The sequence below is a fragment of the Dipodomys spectabilis genome, unplaced genomic scaffold (assembly GCF_019054845.1).
Source record: "Dipodomys spectabilis isolate Male_0828 unplaced genomic scaffold, ASM1905484v1 ptg000256l, whole genome shotgun sequence".
NCBI classification, from domain to species: domain Eukaryota; kingdom Metazoa; phylum Chordata; class Mammalia; order Rodentia; family Heteromyidae; genus Dipodomys; species Dipodomys spectabilis.
In genome coordinates, this window is record NW_024870933.1 from 1,597,990 (window position 1) to 1,611,241 (window position 13,252).

The 13,252-nt window shown below is 33.2% G+C and overlaps 1 protein-coding gene across 2 annotated transcripts in view; it reads left to right on the forward strand.

Moving 5' to 3' along the window:
• Positions 1 to 13,252, forward strand: part of Kcnh7 (potassium voltage-gated channel subfamily H member 7) — a 469,024-nt gene that overhangs the window by 438,894 nt on the left and 16,878 nt on the right. For both annotated transcript variants that reach the window (XM_042699490.1, XM_042699491.1), the window contains exons 11-12: positions 1,603 to 1,808; positions 3,636 to 3,735. In XM_042699490.1, the coding sequence (XP_042555424.1) occupies positions 1,603 to 1,808; positions 3,636 to 3,735 (306 nt within the window). The remainder of the gene's footprint in view (positions 1 to 1,602; positions 1,809 to 3,635; positions 3,736 to 13,252) is intronic.

Here is a 13,252-nt window from a genome sequence, read left to right on the forward strand (position 1 = left end):
TACTGCTAATCTGTCCCTATTCATTTATAGTCATGGAAGCTAATTAATATATAAATATTATTTTAACTTCATTCAGAATTTTTATAAGCAGAGTGTTTATACTAATTATGAAAACTAAGAAAAATTTAAATTGTATTTTTTTCCTATAAAAGGTGTCTGTTTTGGATGTAAGTCAGGACATAAAATCCTAACAAAATAAGATTATTCATTTTATTTTGAAAGACTAATATTTAAACTATGTTAATACCATCATTTCATTGTCAATTTTTCTTATGTACTTAAGATATAGTATTTTAAGTTTTAACATTAGATTTTTCTCATTTAAAAATGAGAGAATATTAGAGCAAATTTGACCTGTGAGTCAAAATTTTTAAAATTTTAAAAACTTTCATTGATCCCCAAATGTGATTTTCTACCAAAAATTAAAATAAGACACAGAAATTTTTTACCATTTATTTATATCATCATTAATCATCTTTAAAAGTAGTCTATCAGTATTTATTAAGTACATATATCATACAAATGACTTGATTGATATTCAGGAAAAGAAAAATAGCAATGACATTTGGAAATTTTAAGGAGGAGATTAGTATGTCAAGTATGTAGGGACAACGAATCAGTCAGAATGCATGATATTTAATCCTGGCTACTTCCTCTTTCCATTTCACCCAACTAAGGTGCCCATGGGCTTATCATTTTACCTCTTTAATCTTCTTTTAGTGTTTATAAAATCTGAATAATAATAGTAACTTCTACATGAAATTTGGTTAGGGATAATGTGAGGTAACTTCCAAAAGAGTTTGGCACAGTGCCTGACATCTACTTAGTCCATAAAACCACCAATATTTTTTGTTTTTTCTTCTTTTACTTATCATTGAATAAAAGTGAAGATCAGGGTTACTTAGCCAGGCAGAAGTGGTGGAGAGGGCCTATTATAAACCAGATATTGAAATGACCTAAACTTTGCAGAAGAACCAAAAGAACAAATGGCTCAGAACAAAGAGCAATTAACAGAAATCTACATATCTTTAGGAAATATAATAAATATTTTAAATATTGAAAAAATCCATTATGAATAAATTAAAAATGGTTATTATAGGAAATAAGAGAACTGCTCCCTCGAGTTTCTAAGTATTGAAATAAGGTGGAAACCTCAGCTACACCATAAGTTCTTAATTGGAACAACCTCCAAACATGATCCTAAGACAGGAATCTGACTCCATGAAGACTCTCATACTCCTGGGTTGAACAAATTAGATCATTATCTATCTTCAGTATCTTTAAAATAATGTATGGCAAGACACTTAGGGTCATATAAGACTACAGTCATACAACATTCTACAAGGTTAAACAACAAAAAATAAGAAAATGAGAGAGATTATACCAGGACCCATTATTTTTGCCTACAAAAAACCCACTCCAAAAACATAATCTGGGACAAACTAGTCTAGCTAATTCAATTTTGCTGTCTAAGATCATGAGAATTATTTAAAATCTTTGGTTTCAGACATGGGTCTGTTGATCCATTTTAGAAAGATAATGATGTTTGCATTCTTTCTCTCCTTTTTTTCTCTTTTTTCCTTATGCTTCTTTTATTTTTAGGAAAAAATGATATATTTGGAGAAATGGTTCATCTCTATGCCAAACCTGGCAAGTCAAACGCAGATGTAAGAGCTCTCACATATTGTGACTTGCACAAGATTCAACGAGAAGATTTGTTAGAAGTACTGGATATGTATCCAGAGTTTTCTGATCACTTTCTAACAAACCTGGAATTGACTTTCAACCTAAGGCATGAGAATGCAAAGGTATATGTTAAATATGTGCTTTTTAATTTCTGGTATCTTATTCTTGGATTGAACAAAAATATTTCAGTAAAAGTTATCAGTTCTGAATATTCAGAAGGAAAGGCAAATTGAATGCTGAAAATTACAAATTATAAGGAAGGAATTAGGCCTAATTACTTTCAATTGTGTTGAATAGGTTTAAGCAGGTATTTTAAGTTTGACCTCATAGGAATGCTTAGCTGATACTCTTAGCTTGAAATATTATTGGTTATATTGTGGGAAATTAGTTTATTATTTGTTAGAAATGGGTTATCTAAAGCTATTGAAAATCTTTTAAAAGAGTTAATTTTATATAGAGGAGAGAATATTATTTCAGCTATTATTTATATCATCTATGACAGCCATTGACCTCTCAATAATAAAGAAAAGATAAAGCTCCCTCAAGTTTAACATAATGATCAGTCAAAAAAGATAACTTAATCATATTTAATAGTAGAGTCAAATTAATTCTGAAAAATTAATAAAATATGGTCCAATAGAAATATTTTAATTATTTTAGTAACCTAGAATGAATATTGAGAGCATAACTCTTAAGTCCTTAACCTTAAATTCTGCCTTTTAGTGCCCTTTTGAACTACTGTCAGTATATTCCATGAATACAGAACTTTCATGAGAGACTTCAGTTTATACCTAGGTTATTCCTAGTATATTTTTCTTACTCCAAAGCCCAGAAACAGTATTCCAAATCCAAATCTTTTTATTGGATATTTTGTATTTCAAGTGAATTTATACATATATAAACATTTTACACATGTAATTACATTGTATTTACACACCTATTATATTTTCTAGAACAAAGATAACAAAGGATAAAAGTTGATAATTTATTTATCTCTGGACTTACAGTTATTTCCAGGCACTCTGAAGGAATTAAAGAGAAAGAGCAAGTCAAAGGACACTTTTATCACAATCTTAGTCAAATGTTACTGACCTTATTCTGGGTTTGCCTTGAAAAGCACTAATTATCTACCTCAAAAGATTGCTTTACATAAAATTCATGTAACATCCAAATAAATAAAGCAAAATTTCCATTTTCATTTAAAGAATATTATGCAGAATGAACCAAAGAGGGTAGAGAAGATAATAACAAGCAGAATAAATAGCTCTAATCCTGAAATTTATTGAAATTAGCATTAGAGTTACTGTTGTGAAATTTAGATTCACTCCCATGTAATTTAAAAATAGCTTTTTTTGGGTCCAGTCGTGGGGCCTGAACTCTGGGCCTGGGCGCTGTCCCTCAGCTCTTCAGCTCAAGGCTAGCACTCTACCACTTGAGCCACAGCACCACTTCTGGCTTTTTTTCTTTTTGCTTATGTGGTGCTGTGGAATCAAACCCAGGGCCTCAGGCATGCAAGGCAAGCGCTCTACCACTGAGCCACCTTCCCTGCCTCCCCATAGCTTTTTTTAATTAGTTGATACATTTTTTCTGTAGTATTCTCCAAAGTTTTATAAATTATTATTAATTTATTTTAACTTTGCCAAATTATGTAAAGAATGTCCATACAAAGAAAAAATTTTATCTCTAAATGCTAATATTCATTCCAAATAATTATAATAAATGCTTCATATAATCAAGATTTCCTCATGGACTAGTGGAAGTACTAGAATTATTCTAGTAATCTATTTTACAACTTAGAAACTTCCATTAAGCAGATATTATAGGAATCTGTCTGAGATACAATTAACCCTCAATAGGATTGTGGTAATGCAACATAGCAATGCTACTGACAGTACTTCTTTGTCAAATCAAGTAATCTTTGCTCTTACCCTAACTTCCCTTTCATAAAGGCTGATCTTTTGCTACGATCACAATCTATGAATGATTCTGATGGAGACAACTGCAAACTTCGAAGAAGGAGATTGTCCTTTGAAAGTGCAGGAGAAAAAGGTAATTCACTCTACTTATAAGACTTGAATAAATATCCTGTAATTTCTTTTCTTACTTAAATTATGATTTTAGTTCTGATTTCAACCGTAAATAACATTCAAGCTTTATTCATTATAGCAAATTCTTCACATTAATCAACAATTGATCATCTAACTTCTCTTTTTTATTGCTATCACTCAACTATGTCATTGACCAAACTTTTTATTTCCAAAGACATCAACAATAGACTGGTTTTAAAATGAAGACTAATTAATAATAGTTGATGATCCTCAGAGTGTTAAACAGAATGTTCTGGAAGGAGGACTCTCATTTTAGAGCTCAATCCACTCATGCCCTCATACATGTATGATGTAGACAAACATACTTTTGTGTCTTCCCTGGAGATGGAGACAGACAAATCTTCAAGCAATAACAGAAATAAGCATAACTGAGTAGGAACTGGGGTGGGTATATATTTAAATATGTCTGCAAATATGAAACTTTGATGAAGAAACTTCTATTTTTACTCCATTCTGATCCCTCAAATATTTTAATCTCAATATAGTTAGTGCCATCGCAATATCTGACACTATGGATCAATTTCATCTTATTTTGTGATTATTTTCTGGCAACTTACTTTTCATATATTTCTTCTGCCCTCACTCACAGGTTTATTTGTAGTTTGAGTTTTTTAGGACATCATCTTGGCCTCTTTTCTTTTCATTCTACATCATACTCTTTCCCTAAGTGATCTCATTTCTCCCTAGCATTTAATTATGTCTCAGATGGAAACTTCATGTACATTTTTAAAATTTTAACCACCAACTTCCTGAGCTTCAACACCATATTTTGAAGTCCATCATAGTAGCTTGAGATTTCCACCATTGACTTGATATATCAAAGGCAACTCAGATTCAACAACTCCTAAATTGAACTAAGGATGCTTGTTTGAAAGGTATTTTTCTTTCAATATCCTGACTCAGTTGCACAAAGGAGTATCTAGGAATAAACTTTCTCTCAAAGTCTACATCATGAGTTTTGCTACTGCAACTTCTAAGTAGATTTCCACTAATCTTTGAGTTCTCCTGTTGCTTTAATTCTATCACCATAGCCATGACATGAGTTAAAAGCTACCATAATTTACCCCTAGAATAGAAATTACCTTTACACTTACCTTCCCAGAGACAACTAACTCTTCTTTTATCTGTTCTGTACTGCACACTGAACCACTGGTGATCTTATCCCTGAGTTGTTTAGTCACCCACAGAACCAAAACTCTCCAAGGACTTCGTAATTCTCAAGTTCTTAATAGTGTTGTTTTCTTCATACTTCTTCAGTCTTATCAGTTTATATCTTTTTTTTATTCCCTCCCAACCCCGGTTATGGTGCTTGAACTCTGGGCCTGGGCGCTTTCTTTGCCTGTGCTCTTCAGCTCAAGGGGAATGCTCTACTACTTGAGCTACAGCACCACTTCGGGTTTTCTAGTGCTTTATTGGAGATAAGAGTATCATGGAGTTTCCTGCCCGGACTGGCTTTGAACCGTGATCCTGAGATCTCAGCCTCCTAAGTAGCTAAGATTACAGGCGTGAGTCACCAGCCAAGCCAGTCTATATCTTAATGTCATCAACTTCAGCCTTTACCTTAATGCCATCAAGTCCTCTCCTCTTAGAATTTTCTAGAGGTAGTATTATCCAGCTCTCAATTGTTCAGTTCCATGGAGGTAGGAAATAGGTGATATATGTTTCTGTACAGCATATGTGCAATCCTTTCTGGGGAAAGAATGAATGAAATAAAATTTAGCATTCGTTTTATGCATTTATCCTTAGGTCTTTTAAATTCAAATTTTTTGCTTAACTTTCTTTGGCTGAATATTTTTCCTGAGAAAGATCATCTAGGAATTGAACAAATGAACAAAAGAATAGAACTCTCTTCATTGCCAAGTATACTGTTTTTATGTTTGGTTTATATCACCTTCTCTTACCTCACATACACATTTAGACACACGTATGCACTTAACACAAACAACTAAATATTCTAACCACTGAAATCATATATTGTTTTATCTTGGTCAATCACTAATGATATATTAACATGAAGTATTTTTTCTTAATCATTTTAAATATTTCAGGTTTTTTATTTAAGAATGCCCACGGCACTTTCCTCGTGATATTTTCAAAGTCTGTCCTGTGCAGTAGTGTATTTGCCCTTTTCCTCTACCATACTCTAAACTACATCTGCAAAAAATGTTTTATAAATATTCATTGAGTTGAGCTAATTTTTAAAGCCTTTGGCCAATTGTATAACAACAAATCTGTCATGGATAGACAATATTATTTCCTCTGAAATGGCCTTCTTTATTCTCTTGGTGACTTTTTCTAAAAATCAGAACTATTACTATTAAGCTTTTTCCCAGGAAGTTAATCTAAATCCCTTATCCTGCAGTTAATCTCTTCTTTTATCTCACTGGAAATGAAGAACAGCTTGACAATGTGGCCTATATAATAATGTTCCCATGCCATTTAAGATTTATTAAATCTCCTTTCAATCTTGTTCCATTTCCTCATTCTCAAGCTAACTAATCTAGTACTTTATCTCTTGGAAAAGCCCTGAAATCATGTCATGATTCATATTGTGTTCATGTAACCAGATATTTCTGTTGATTTTTAAAACTTCCCCTTTAATCAGAAGAGTCTATGAAATCCAATTTTATATAAAGTATGGATAGTAGAAATTTGCTGACCTACAGTTTTCCCAAGTCTCCAGGTGTGACCAGGAGTTATAGTAAGTTAAATAATGAGAAAATAAAATTAACTGAAACTATCCAGATCTTAGGAGCTTATTCCAAAGTCCTCAGGATTCCTATGTGCCACCGACAACTTTGCTGAAAAACATTCCATTCCTGTCACCCTGTTCTCAAATTATATTGCTAATTATTTATTTTTTTACTTATTTAAAGGGTGATGTACAGAGGTGTACAGTTACATATCTAAGGAAATGAATACAATTCTCGAACATTGTTACCCCCTCACTCATTTTCTCCCACTACCTCTACCCCCATTTCTTTCTCCCCCATGTAGTAAAGTTCATTTCCAACATAGTGTCTTGTGAGTATCACTGCTGCATTGGTTCATCCTTTTTCCTTTGTCTCACCATTTTTGTGATTCCCTTTTCCATCTCCAAATCAGATAAACTTATATATGATGCAAAGGATAATGAATCAAAATCAATAACAACTGGAGGTAAACCAAAAAGAGAAAAGAAAGAAAGAAAAAAAGAAATAACTGCATATAGTACACTAAGAAAAATCCCCTCTTGTTTCCGTATCTTGCAGTTTATTTCAATTAACATCATTTTATACGGTTATATTGAAGTAAGGAGACTGGGTCTAACGCAAAAGACCTTCATAATAGGGTACATTCTTTAATTAAAAATGTGTCTAGAGGTTGGGAAGGTGGCTCAATGGTAGTGTACTTACCTTGCATGCATGAGGCCCTGGGTTCGATTTCTCAGCACCACATAAGCAGAAAAAGCCGGAAGTGGCGCTGTGGCTCAAGTGGTAGAGCGCTAGCCTTGAGCTGAAGAGATGAGGGACAATGCCCAGGCCCAGATTTCAGGCCCCTTGACCGACCAAAAATAAATAAATAAAAGTAAATGTGTTTTGAGTTGGTATGCTCCAGAAAATTCTTACTCTCCTTTTATGATTGGATTTGGATTTCCTTTCCTTGTATCCACATTTGTTATTTTTTGGCTTATATTCAACATCTTTGTTAGATTTGAGTGTTCACTGGTTGTTCTTGTTTTTCTTTTTTTCATTTACTTTGATTATATTTGCATCTGATTTGTTTTCTACTTTGTTAAGATTAATTCCATGCACCTTGTGTGGCTTTTAGCCATATAAGCGATGTGTTAGTTGTTTCCAGGGTGGTAGGGCTTTGTGACAAGACTCCTCTTGTTGCCAGCTAGTGCTCCAATAAAGACTCCAAATTCCACCTTTTAAGTGGTGGCTTCTCTGTTCTCCAGACTGGCTCTACCATACAACGATATGTACATAGCTATAGAGCTATTGTGATCCTCTGCTAGAACTATCCTAGACATTTTCTAATTATTACAAATGAGGGAATCAAAAGATATGGAGGAGAAAACAAACATGCAAGTATGTATAAAGAACAAAGAACTATGGGGCTGGGAAGGTGGCTCAGTGGTAGAGTGTTTCTCTTGCATGCATGAGGCCCTGGGTTTGATTCCTCAGCACCACATAATCAGAAAAATCAAGAAGTGGCACTGTGGCTCAAATGGAAGAGTGTTCACCTTGAGCTGAAGAGCTGAGGGACAGCACCCAGGCCCAGAGTTCAGGCCCCACAACCAACAAGAAAAAAGAAAGAAAGAAAGAAAGAAAGAAAGAAAGAAAGAAAGAAAGAAAGAAAGAAAGAAAGAAAGAAAGAAAGAAAGAAAGAAAGAAAGAAAGAAAGAAAGAGAAAGAAAGAAAAAGAAAGAAAGAAAGAAAAGAAGAAAGGAAGGAAGGAAGGAAGGAAGGAAGGAAGGAAGGAAGGAAGGAAGGAAGGAAGGAAGGAAGGAAGGAAGGAAGGAAAGAAAGAATTCAAAGGATTCACTAATAATGCTAAGTGGCAGCTAGGTACATAAACTAAAAGCTTCCCATGAAATGCACTGAGTATTTTAGTGGTAGATTACTATTTATTTGTAGCAAATCTGTGAAGGGAGAATTCCAAGAGCACCTGACTGTGCAGTCAAGTAGCAGAGGCAGCAGGCACTAGAGGGAAACCATGTGGCTAAGCAGTGGAGTCAGGTAAAGCTTTGAGTGATGCATCATGTCACACTATCCATAGAACAAGACACAAAAACTGTTTAGATTTTATTCCCCTACCCACATACCCCTTCTAGTCATGCCTACAACATGATGCTAAGGATCTCTCATTCAACAAGGTATACGTTAAAAATAAATGAGAAATGCACAGAAACTCTGGCAAGGTGACTCCATTGTAACGAATTTGCTAATGAAGATAGTTTTCTTTCCTGAGTTTCATGCTGAGGATATAACCCCACTTCCTCAAAGTAGAGAAAGTTATTAGTTCAAGTACAAATATTAGTATACCTTGTTATATTACTTTAGTGTACCCTAAAATAGCTTCTTTTTTCCTTTCTTTTTCTTTTTAGTTTGGTTATGGGGCTTGAACTCTGGGCCTGCTAAAATAGCTTCTTTCCTTCATAAAATTTTAGCATGGAGTCACCCAAGGTCTCTCTCACATGGCTAGGGTAATTCTAGGATGAAGTACTATAGTTCCTGAGATGAAAACAATCCACAAAAAGAAAGGATCATTAAAAAGTTACTTCAGAGATATATTTTGTAGCCATGGAAGTTGTTAAGATCGCTTGGCCAAACTGAAATAAATGAAGGAAACAGAGAAGAATGAACTTCATAGAGTGGTCTTCAAAGTTGGATTGTGCTTACTTCCAGGTATACTAAAATAATTCATTGCATACTGGGAGTAATAATCTTTTAGAATTGTATATGATCTATATTATATACATAATAACATTAAATATATATGTGTTATATATAGACTACTATAGGATATTATAAACTGTTTTATAGGTAGGTTATTATAAACCATATAGGTATATGTGTCTGTGTATATTATACACATATGTGTGTGTGTGTGTATATATTTATATATTTTTATGCCATGTAAATGCTCTCATGTATTCACACACATACACATTTTTTTTCTGATAGGACTTAAAAGACCAAATTTTTGTACTGTGCTACTACACTCTTTCTGTGAATAGGAAAGACAGCATGAAAGTAGCTACTAACAGCTGATAAATAGTCAAAGGACCATTTGGCAATAAATAATCCAATGATTATTATTCATTACCACAATCACTATTTATTTATTACCCAGACATTGTGTAATCACTATGTACTCCTAGTATTTCTTTATCATTGTTTATCTTTTAGATTTTTTTAAGTTTGTCTCTACTTCATTAAGAAAACCATTATTGATGTTAGTTAGCAGGGAGACCAACAGAATTTTTTCTAAATTATAATGTCTACATGCATATGCTTTCAAGTTTTATTATACTTTCTTGATCTTTGAATAGAATAAAGAACAGAGACTTCCAAAGAGTCTTGCAGAATTCAGATTTACATTTTGTAAAAGTAGAGATCCATGCAGAAGAGAGCTTAGAAGGTACTCTGATTGGCTTTACTTTTTAGAAACTGAAAGTAACAGGAAATGCAAGATAAAATGTAATGTTGTGAGGATTGAGAAAAAGCCCATTCGTGGATGTTTTTCACAATAAAGTATCAAGGGCACTCTGCAGTACTATCAAAAAAGAATACGGGGACAAAAGAACAGGTCTAGATTTGTAGATTTGTTTCAATTACTCATCAGACCCTGACAGAAGTATCTCTCCCTTTCTCTGCATCATTTTTCTTTTTTAATTTTATTTTATTGTAAAGATGCTTTACAGAGAGGTTACACTTACGCATATAAGGTACATTTCTCATTGAACATTGTTACCCACTCCACTATCCCTCCCCTCCCCTCATTCTGACTTCATTTTCTAAAACCATAAAATTCAATGACATTAAATGTCATCTGAAAATTGTATGTAGCAAGAGAGATATTGAGTGTTTTTAGACACTGACCTACAAAATTAAAGTTTACTGAGTTTATCCTGCCTAATCAAAAAAATATTTTCTTGATTTTGAAAACTTCAGTAACAAGTGTTCCAAGCTTGTACAACTCCATCACTCTTGCTAGTAATCAAATTAAACTTCACTATAAAGAATAGCAAAAAAACCACAAACAGGATAATAAAAAGCCTCTTGCTCTATTTCTTGGAGTTCATTTCAATAAGCATTATTTTATATGACCATATGCACATAGATATTGAGCCGTTGTGATTCTCTCCTTAGAATATCCTTCTTTGTTCTCACCATGTGAATTTTTAGACTACCGTTTAATTAATCGTGTCCAGATGCAATAATTTGTCTTTTACTATCCATTGAGTTTATTTGTAGATTTATGGGCACATTCTAATTATTACAAATGAAGGAAACCATGCACACTATGTTTGTTTGGGTCTGGCTTACTTGTTTCTTTTTTGTCTGGCTTACTTGTTTCTTTTTTTTTTCTTTTCTTTTCTTCTTTCCTTTTCTTTTCCTTTAGTTTATTCCCTTCTGTTACATTTTTCTTTTAAATTCTGTACCTTTGTCTTGTATATAAGTTCACCTGATTTGGGGAGGGGAAGGGGAAACACAGAACTACTGGGACAAAGGGCGAATCAATTCAGCAGTGAAACCCACTGGACACTTTGTTGGAAATGAACTATGCAACTTGCAGGAGGTGGGGGAGGGAGGGAACACTGGAGGTGAAAAACTGGAAGAGAATGATGGAGGGAGTGACACTGTTTGAAAGGAAATGTACTTTTTACCTGACTTATGTAACAGTAATCCCTCTGTACATCAACTTAATACAATTTTAAAAATCAAAAACAAAGAAAAGGAACAGGATGCAAAGTAGAACATGTTTAAAAAAGAAGCAATAGCAGGAGGAATTTAATAAAATTCAAGAAAAAATAAAAATAAAGAAAAATAAATAATGTAAAAACAGCTAAAACAGGAAAAAATAACAAATTTAGGTAAACACAGAGAAAACAGTAAAAGTGTTAAGGATGTGTCTGTAAAGACAAGACGGTTGAAAATCAAGGTGAATGCATGTTCAATATGCTCTTTTTACTGGACTTATATTATTCCACATATTTTAAGAGACCTATACATCCCAAGGATAGGATAGGAAAGAGAGACATATTTTTTCATCAAAACTCCAATGTTACAGAAAATGGAGTGAAAATACTTGGAGCTCATCACACATTGCATCTGAACTGAGAACAGTAAACATGATTACTCTGCAGTATATATTTAATGATTTCATATTTCCATCCAAAGACTTGTAACTTTGAAGTGGTTATTCCAAAATAAAATAATTTTTATAAAAGTAAGTGAAGTGAAGGGTAAATATATACACTAAGAAACTTATAAAGGGAGATCTCATTATAAATGTTATTAAATTAATTGTTTATATTGCTTTGGTGTCTCAGTGTACTATCCTCACCAGGAACAAATACTTACCTAGACATTTATTACCCATTTAATGATACTTAGATATATCTTTTCTATCTTTTATTATGGTATATTTAAAAACTAAAAGCCATACACCAGAACAGTTTAATAGATGTTCTGCTATATGTACACACTTTGTAATGAATGTCATAATTAAACACATCAATATATCTATTCACATGGTCATCTTTTCTTTAAATGTGGTGAGAATATTTAAGACCTTATTTCAATAATTTTCAAGTATATCTTCAATGAATTTCAGTAATATGATGAACCTCTAGAAGTAATTTGTCTTAAATGGAACTTTGTACCAAAACACTTTAAATCTTTGATTCATAATGGTTTAATCTTTTATTTATATAGAAAAGGAGTTGCATGGCCCCCTTTCAATATCACCTTCAAATATAAAAAATCCAGCATCCTTGATCACATCTGAGAAATTTATTTCAGCTTCCAAACTTTGCAATGCAATGTTTTTATTTAATAAATGTCACCAGTGGGGGATATAAAACAAAAATATCAGGAAAGTACACTAAATGTCTCTCCTTGACCAAAAGTTATGTCTCCCTATTGAGTCCAACAAATAAAAATGATAATTAATCTGAAAAGATGATTTCAACAAATGGAATGTACACAAATGTTCATTCTTAGATTGATGCAGGTGGGTTTAGCTCTCCATCAGAACTCTTTTATTATGTGATCCTGAATGCCTTCTGAGCAAGGGAGACCCACAAGATTACATCATGTGGCAAAATAGAAGATGAATTATCAGCAAAGTTCTTAGTCATTGATTCAGAAAGTAAATTTGATGATTAACTAAACTGATAAAACATATTCTTAGCTGGCACTGGTGTCTCATGTCTGTAATTTTAGGTACTTGAGAGACTGAGATCTGAGCTTCTTGGTCCAAAGTCAGCCTGAGCAGGAAATCCGTAAGACTCTTATCTCCAATTAACTCCAGAAAAGCGGAAGTGGCACTGTGGCTCAAAGTGGTAAAGTGCTATCCTTGAGCAAAAATTGCTCAGGGACAGCACTCAGTCCCCAATTTCAAGCCCCATGACCAAAACAAAACAAAACAAAACAACAAAAAAACACAAAAAAACCTGTTCTTTGTATAATAGTAACAGGAAACAGGAATGAATATGCAACCTCATTTCTAGGAAATAGAAAAAAATGTTAAATTCTCTCAAACTCTATCCTCCTAATATTGCTTCCACATAGACTATGAAGAGCTTTAGAGGAAAAAATGGTATCTAATACATTTTAATATTTATCAAGTAATTCAGTTTGCCTAGGAAACACAAGTCAGAATTGGAACAGCCTATCGAGGTCTAGAAGTACCTGGCGGCTAATTATAATGCATTTCAGCTGCCCAATTTTATGTTATAATTA